This window comes from Lissotriton helveticus, chromosome 7, assembly GCF_964261635.1.
Source record: "Lissotriton helveticus chromosome 7, aLisHel1.1, whole genome shotgun sequence".
In the NCBI taxonomy this organism is placed as follows: Eukaryota; Metazoa; Chordata; class Amphibia; order Caudata; family Salamandridae; genus Lissotriton; species Lissotriton helveticus.
Genome location: NC_136068.1, coordinates 1,039,094,837 through 1,039,103,579, shown reverse-complemented (window position 1 = coordinate 1,039,103,579; position 8,743 = coordinate 1,039,094,837). Strand labels below are relative to the sequence as shown.

The 8,743-nt window shown below is 45.7% G+C and overlaps 1 protein-coding gene across 1 annotated transcript; it reads left to right on the top strand.

The window, feature by feature from the left end:
* Window positions 1-759: 759 nt before the first annotated feature.
* Window positions 760-3,269, top strand: LOC144767203 (uncharacterized). Its single transcript, XM_078650758.1, has one exon. The coding sequence runs from the start codon at window positions 956-958 to the stop codon at window positions 2,783-2,785; it is 1,830 nt and encodes a 609-aa protein (XP_078506884.1). The 5' UTR covers window positions 760-955; the 3' UTR covers window positions 2,786-3,269.
* The last annotated feature ends 5,474 nt before the right edge of the window (window positions 3,270-8,743 follow it).

Here is an 8,743-nt window from a genome sequence, read left to right as displayed (position 1 = left end):
CTCTTGCAATTCAACAGTTTCCAATTTATTTAGCTTGTCATTATTGTCCTGGGTGTAGGCATGCAAGCTCTTTATAAACAGCTGCAATTTTATTATCATATATTCAGCTATATGCAGCAAAGTGAGTTTATACATAATGTCATTGATCATCATTATTGGGGACATTCCCCCTTTGTATAGTTTAGGTAGGAGGAAAAGGTTTCCATTGTGGGGATTTCTGTAAATAGGCACTTTGTTGGTTCGAGACCTACTTCCTACTTAGCATTCAGTTTTCTTTTCAATTATAGTACTGTTGATCAAGTGGAATTCTATGTCAGGAAGCGGAGACGAGGATTATGCATAGCCTTTCTTCATTTATTTGACAGCAAGTTAGAAGAAACAGAAAAAACACAGACTGCTAACTACATATCCCATGAGGCATGGCAGTAACCATGGGAGCCAGTCCGCCAATCACAGTCCATACGAATACATAAAGCAGCTCCCGCGCCGAAGTCCGTCCTCTTTCTTTATTGCTTCCTTCAGTTAAGTCCCTTTGCATTCTATCTGCGTATTCGGGACTTGCAGGGGCAGTTTATAATTGTGACAGCTTGTAAGTTATTGTTGCGGGTTTCTCCCGACGTGTGGCTGACGCGGTAGACTTTGCTTGAGCGCCTCTTCCTAGCGCGTGCACTGTGTGGTGCTGTTTTCACGAGCGAACTGCCGGTGCTTCACATTGACCACAGCGCCATTTGCGCGCATGTGGCGAAAACGCGCTGAGGTTTCCAGCGCTTCGTTTTCTTTGTTGCTCTGCTTCCCCCCCACCCGGCACTGACACCGCGTAGCGGTACGTTTTATGGGCTTTGCCGACTGTTACCTGCGGTGACTTGGTTGTTTTGACCAAAAAAAAAATATACAAACATTTATTTGTACTGTTGGAACCACCTCTTCTGTTTTATTCCTGTTCCTTGAGGCACTCATGTTGGGGGAACCCTTGATATTTAGTAGGGTGTTTCTGTTTATGGGTGCCCGACCCTCATTAAATATGCAGTCAATTTCTGACCACGACTATGATTCGGTTACCTCAGCTGAGCAACAGCCCCCACAGGCACGCACTCCTGCAGAGGTGGACAAGCTCCTTTCTTCGGCCATTGCCCAGGCACTTGCACCTCTGCAGGACAGCGTTAACAAGTTGTCTGCTCATGTATTCAAAGGTTCTGGTATCCTGGGAGACAGTGGGGCTGGGCCTAGTGGCATTCACACTGTGGTGCCACGTAAGGTCATTAAGCATGACGCTGGGCACCTGGAAGGCTTCAACAAACTGGCTGAAGTCTTCCATAAGAGTGCGCGCACGCTAAGAAGCGCACCCTACCGGGAGGAAGACTTACCCGGATATACTGGTGGCGAGTCCACCCCAGACTTCGACCCTGAAGAGGGGTTTCCCGATGGCGGAGAGGGTGAGGATGAAGAGGTGTTTGAGGATGATGACAATTCCTCTGACAATATGTTTGATTCGGACAGGTCTTGGCGTCCGCGTTCTTCTTGTTCTGATATTGGTGATGGGGATCAGGTTCATGCAGATAGGTTTGACCCTACCTGTATCTTTCGTCCACAAACTTCTGATTGGGTACCTGATAAGAAGACGGCGGATAATGTTGCCGCAAAGATTAGACAACCTCTTTCTCAGGAGGTGAGATCTCGCCTTAGGTCAGAGTGTCCTAGACCGTCTCTCCCCAATGGTGTTGCTAGTACCCCTGAGCTGGATCCCAAGCTTTGTACCTTTTTTGCTAAGTACATGAAGGACCCTAAAAAAGGGATAGATCGTTCCTGGAGGGCTTGTCAGGACAAGCTTCTTGACGTTGTGGGACCCCTGACAAAAATCATTGAGTTGGCGGAGCGGTCCCGAGAGTCAGGCCTTCCTCTCCCTACCGATGATGTTGCGGGATGGACACAAAGGGCAATGTGCCTCTTGGGCAATGCCAATTGTGACCTCTCCACTGAGTGTCGCCGTTCACTCCTTTTGAAAATTGACCCCAAGTTGGGAGAGCTGTCTTCTTCTGAGGCAGGTTCTGTAGCTCAAGGTACCCTCTTTGGTGACCCTTTCATTAAAGAGCTAGGGAAGTTTGTAGCCACCTTTTCTGCCCTGGATAAGGCGCAGGCTTCCATGAAGAAGATATTCCCCAAGAAGGTTTTTGGTGGGGCCGGGCGAGGCAGGGGTCGCTCTTCCGGCCGGCAGTTCAACCAAGGTCCCAATAGAGCCCAGGCCAAACGAAACAATGGATGGAACGATGGCAGACAAGGAACTTTCTATCATTGCCGCGGAGGCAAGGGACAAGGCAGAGGCTGTGGTGGCAACCAGAATTCCCGAGGATTCAATGGTAAGCTTGGAAATCCTCTCTCCTGTTCGTTTGGGGTGCAGGATTTCTCTGTTTCTGGCAAACTGGGCAGATTTAACGTCAGATCCTTGGGTGTTAGAGACAGTTCAAGGTTTTCACATAGAGTTCTACGGGTCTCCCGTCCAAACTTCTCACCCACACCCTTTGGTTTTTTCTGCCTCAGAGACCGATCTGATAGATCACGAAGTTCAAGATCTTCTTTCAAAAGGTGCTATCACCCTCTCCCATCTTCATCCGCGCGGTTTCTTAAGCAAAATCTTTCTGGTAGAAAAGAAAGAAAAAGGCTTCAGACCGGTTATCAATCTCAAGTCCTTCAACGAGTGGTTGATTTACCGGCATTTCAAGATGGAAGGAATCCATCTGCTCAGGGACCTTCTTCTCCAGAACGATTGGTTGGTCCGGTTAGACCTTAATGAGGCTTATCTCTCAGTTCCCATCTTTCCCCCTCATTGCAGGTTCCTGCAATTCAGGTGGAAGGGTCAGATATACGAGTTCAGAACTCTTCCCTTTGGTCTCTCCTCTGCTCCTTGGTGTTTTACCAAGCTTCTTCGCCCAGTGGTGGAACACCTCCGCATCAAGGGGATTCGGCTGATAATTTACCTGGGCGATATCCTGCTCAAGGACCAATCCAGGGATCATCTTTTCCTTCACTTACAGATTACTATGTCCCTATTACAGAATCTGGGGTTCACCATCAATGTCCAGAAATCGGACCTGGTTCCCCAACAGAGTATGATCTTTCTAGGCTTTTGCATCAACACGAGGGATGCCACCTTGAATCTTCCATCTCAGAAGATTTCCAAGATCAAGAAGGAGATTCGGCAGGTTCTCCGCAGAGACAGGATCTCCCTGCGACAGCTGGCCAGGATTGTTGGTTTGTTATTGTCTTCGATTCAAGCCATCTTCCCGGGTCTTCTACACTACAGGGCCCTTCAGAGGCTGAAGGCCTCGCACCTTCGCAGGGGTCTCACTTATTCGGAGTCGATCTCCCTTTCCTCGGAGGCCAGGTCGGAACTTCTTTGGTGGATGGACCATATGGAGGCCTGGAATGGGAGAGCGATCTTCGGCTCCCGTCTGGATCTAGTGATAGAGTCGGATGCCAGCCGCCTGGGCTGGGGTGCCCAATGCGGCTCTCTTTCGGTGGGAGGTTGGTGGACTGTGGAAGAACTCCTTCTCCAGATCAATTGCCTGGAACTCCTAGCGGGCTCCTTTGCCATTCGGTCTCATGGGAACAGTCCAGCCCGAACTGCCAAGCCATGCCTTCCCTGGACCGGTTTCTGGCATTCCAGCCGTCTTCAGCCCGGCTTGCTTGAATCCAGTGGCAAAGTGAGCAAGGGACTCACGTCTGAGCATACCCTGTCACACTTATGGCGGCCAAAGCGGTACAAAAGGGGGGGTGATGGATGGAGCATCTGAACCAATCAAACACTCACACCCAGTCAAAAGATCTGGGTTTGATCCATCACCGTTCTTTAGCCCACTCTGCCACCCCAGTTCAGACATGGCTATATGCAAATCAGTCTGACCCTGTGCCTCATGGGAACAGTCCAGCCCGAACTGCCAAGCCATGCCTTCCCTGGACCGGAAACAAGCTTCCGAGGACCGTTTTCTGGCATTCCAGCCGTCTTCAGCCCGGCTTGCTTGAATCCAGTGGCAAAGTGAGCAAGGGACTCACGTCTGAGCATACCCTGCCACACTTATGGCGGCCAAAGCGGTACAAAAGGGGGTGGTGATGGACGGAGCATCTGAACCAATCAAACACTCACACCCAGTCAAAAGATCTTCTCAGGATGGACAACACGATGGCGGTGAGGTACATCAATCGCCTTGGAGGCACTCATTCCAAAATTCTGGCGGATCTCGCCAAGGATTTTTGGCATTACTGCCTCCAACGTCAGATTTCAGTGACGGCAGAATATCTCCCAGGAGATCAGAATTTTGTGGCGGACTGGAACTCCAGGAACTTCAGGGATGCCAGCGACTGGAGACTGGATCCCGGAGTGTTTTCTCAGATTGTGTCCCTTTGGGGGCTTCCCCTGGTGGATCTTTTTGCCTCCAGATGGAACGCTCAAGCTCCCCGATTCTTCAGCTGGAAACCGGATCAGGGAGCGGAGGCGGTGGACGGCTTCCTTCAGGATTGGTCGGGGATTGCAGCTTACGCCTTTCCCCCCTTCCTTTTCATCCAGAGAGTTGCAGCCCAGGTCCGCAGACAGAGATCCTCTCTGATCCTGATTACTCCAATTTGGAGAGCCCTGATTTGGTTTCCGTCCCTTCTAGAATTGTCTTGGGACAGACCTCACCGGTTGCCGTCTTTCGACAACATCCTCTCAGATCATCTGGGACTTCCTCATCCCCTGGTTCTCCAAGGCCATCTACATCTTATGGCGTGGAGGATTTCAGGAGACGTTGGTCTGACGTCTCGCTTTCACGAGAGGCTGAACTCTTATCCAACAGGCTTGGGCCCGGGTACTACCAAGCAGTACAGATCAGCTTGGAGACAATGGGTTCGTTGGTGTGTGACGAAACACCTGGATCCCGTGGGGGCCTCCGTTGCACAGGTTGTGAACTTCCTGTCGGAACTTTTTCATCAGAAATTGGCTTATTGCACTATCAACTCTTTTAGGTCAGCCATTTCTGCTGGTCACTCTCACGTGGATGGGGCTCCGATTGGAGAACGCCCATTAGTATGTAAGCTTTTGAAAGGCATTCGTCTTTCACGTCCTCCGGAGCCTCATTACTTAGGCCTCCGGGACGTTAATGTGGTCCTTCGTTTACTTTTATCCTGGCAAGATAATGATTACCTCTCCAGAAAAGAGATTTCGGCTAAACTTGCTATTCTCTTGTGTCTTATTTCTTGTAAGAGAGTGTCAGATGTAAGGGCCCTTGATATTTCCGCCCGTGTTTTTTCCCCGGAAAGGGTTACCTTTACCATTTCCAGGAGAACTAAATCGAGTACAAGGTCAGTAACCTATCCTGCTTTTCCAGATTCTCCGAAATTGTGTGTTGTTCGATGTCTAAAATCTTATGAGAATATGACTTTGGAGGTTCGACCTACGGGTGAACGGCAGCTTTTGATTGCCATTAAAAAACATTTCAGGCGGATTCTTCCCCTACCATTGCTAGATGGGTCAAATGGATCATGACTATATCCGGTATCGATGTCAGGCACTTTGGGGCTCATTCTACTAGGGGAGCTATGGCCTCCAAGGCTGTCCAGGTAGGTGGCAGATTGGAGGACATTATGAATGCGTCTGATTAGTCTTCGGAATCTACTTTTAAAAAGTGTTATTTTAAACCAATTCATGAAGCCGCTGCGCTGGTGGTGAGTAAGCTTTGAACTTGCATAATCCTCGCCTCCGCTTCCTGACATAGAATGAGAAATTTCCTAGTTATCACAAAGGAAAATTTCAATTCTATTAAGGATGCGGAGGCGAGGATTATTCCCCCCTGGCTTTTCTAGCCACCCCTCCCTTATGCTTGGAGGTCTTGCTGGAGGTCATTCTTTCTACATTTCAGGAAAGTAATGTTTTCTTGTATATATTTATGGTCTTGTGCATTGATTTTGTTATGTATATTTGCACATTATATGTCGAAATCTGTTTATGCTACTGATAATGCTTGCATTTGCATTTTCTCTTTGTTCTGTTGTTCTTCTCTTGCATTTGCTGATTTCCATGGTCAAGAGATTATAACATTCTCTATTCTCCTAGGATCTGATCAGAAGACGGATTAGATTGGGGACAACTTAACTTCCTGCAGCGAAGAAAGAGGACGGACTTCGGCGTGGGAGCTGCTTTATGTATTCGGATGGACTGTGATTGATGGACTGGCTCCCACGGTTACTGCCATGCCTCATGGGATATGTAGTTGGCAGTCTGTGTTTTTTCTGTTTCTTCTAACTTGCTGTCAAATAAATGAAGAAAGGCTATGCATAATACCCGCCTCCGCATCCTTAATAGAATTGAAACTTTCCTTTGTGATAACTAGGAAATTTCTCAGTTTCTTTCCATTTCTGATAGTTGAAACCAGAAGACTATTAGGGGCCAGGGAATACTAAGTACTAATGTATTGATAGAAAGCATACTTTCCTATGGATTTCAAACGTCACCAAATAGCTATTCAAAATGATCTTTAAATCTCAATCAGAAAACGGTTTCCTCAGTTGCGTCTATCAAACCCAAAAACTCACTTGCAGAACTAAAAAGGCACTGGAACTTATTACCAACTTTGTAATGGAAACAGACACCAATTTCATCACATAATGAATCAGACCAAATCACGACCAGAGCAAAACGCACAAAGAAATGTTGTTTAGGCAACTATTCAAAAACTAAACAAATAAGTAAATTATCTAGAAGAATCGCCAATCTCCTGATGATATATATATATATATATATATATATATATATATATATATATATATATATATATATATATATATATATATATATATATTATATATATATATTCCTGAGTGGAACAGCAGAAAAAAAGAAAAATAAACTGAACATTTTCATCTCAGACCACCACTGGAAGGCTTTTAAATGAAATTAACATTTTGCCACAACACAGCAACCTTCTTAAGATAAAGGTATTTTGAAAGTGCACTACTGATCCTAGCATGCAACACTTAGTTGATCTCACCTGTGAGGCCCACTGAGGGCTAATGGAATGGATATGCAGAGGGGAATGCCTTTTCACCACTTCTGTGCAGTATCAGGAAGCCTGTTAATTCATCTGCTTTTCAAGTGTGTGCTCAAACTGGGGATATTGTGAAGGAATATATATATATATATATATATATATATATATATATATATATATATATAGATAGATAGATAGATAGATAGATAGATAGATAGATAGATATATATATATATATATATATATATCTACTGCACAACTGGGCTTACCACATGCCTGCAGGCAGCTGACATATGGATGCTAAACTAAACTACACCCATCCAAAATGACATACATTCTTAACTACACCCATCTAAAACTGAAACTGAAATTGTAACCTGTGGGCTAAGGAAAAACTACAACCCAACCACACATTGAATCACTCCCAGCCACACCAACAGAAATACATGACATAGTTATGTCCATGAACTCTAAAGACACTTGAAGGTCAAGTCTACAATGTGATGAAAAATACTGTCAACATCATGACAACTCTGTAAAGAACTGATCATTCTCTACCTGAGTCAGCACCACCAAGTACTAGCATCAAAAACCTTTATGCTGTAAAAGACTAGGTTATGCTAATAGAGTCTACAACATGGTTAGTAATCAATAAACTCTAACAAACCAAAAGTGCTGCTACCAACCATAGATAGATAGGTTTGTTGCAGGAACAACCATGGCCACATGGCCCCTTCCCTCGAAACCCTAACTGTCTACTGGTTGTAGGAATATCCTTGAAATTTCTTAAATTCAACCACAAAGCAATCCACTGCATTTGACCAATTTTCACTCAATATCAAACTCCACAGCTAAAAAAGGAACCTCCAATCAAAATGGCACAACTACTAAGCATTTCAATTTTTTTAAAAACACAGGAAGGAGGAGCTTGTTTGGAGTACAAACTTGCAAACTATGGAATGCCTGACACATGAAAATAAGGACAACTAATCAATCAATCAATCAGGCAGTTTGTTGCCTGAGGGAGTATCCAGGCACTAGCAGCAGGTTTTAACAATTAACAATTGATAGACCTTTAAAGACAATATAAAGGTGGCTTTTCCAAAATAAAATTCAGCTTTTCAAACGAATGACTTTGCTTAAAGTAATCCAATGATATTGCCTATGAACCATCAGCAAATGGTTACAGAAAAAAAACAGAAAAAACTCCAACGCATCCAAAACGCTTCAGCGAGACTCATATTAGACATCCCTCGCCAAGATCACATCACCGGACACCTAAAAGACCTCCACTGGCTTCCCGTCAACAAAAGAATTACATTCCGCCTTCTCACCCACGCACACAAGGCCCTCTACAATCAAGGACCCGAATGCCTCAACACACGACTGTCCTTCTACAAACCAACCCGCCAACTAAGATCGTCCAATCAAGCCCTCGCCGCAGTCCCGCGCATCCGAAAATCCACCATGGGTGGCAGATCCTTCTCCTTCCTCGCTGCCAAGACCTGGAACACACTCCCCACTCACCTCCGCCTTACTCAAAACCACATCTCCTTCAGAAAAGATCTTAAAACCTGGCTATTCGACAAATAATGAATCCCTTCCCCAAGCGCCTTGAGACCCCCTGGGTGAGTAGCGCGCTATATAAATGCTCGAACTTGAACTTGCATAGCAAGTGATGCATTCTCATTCTGTATCACATGGATCAAAAGTTTACCTGTCAGAGG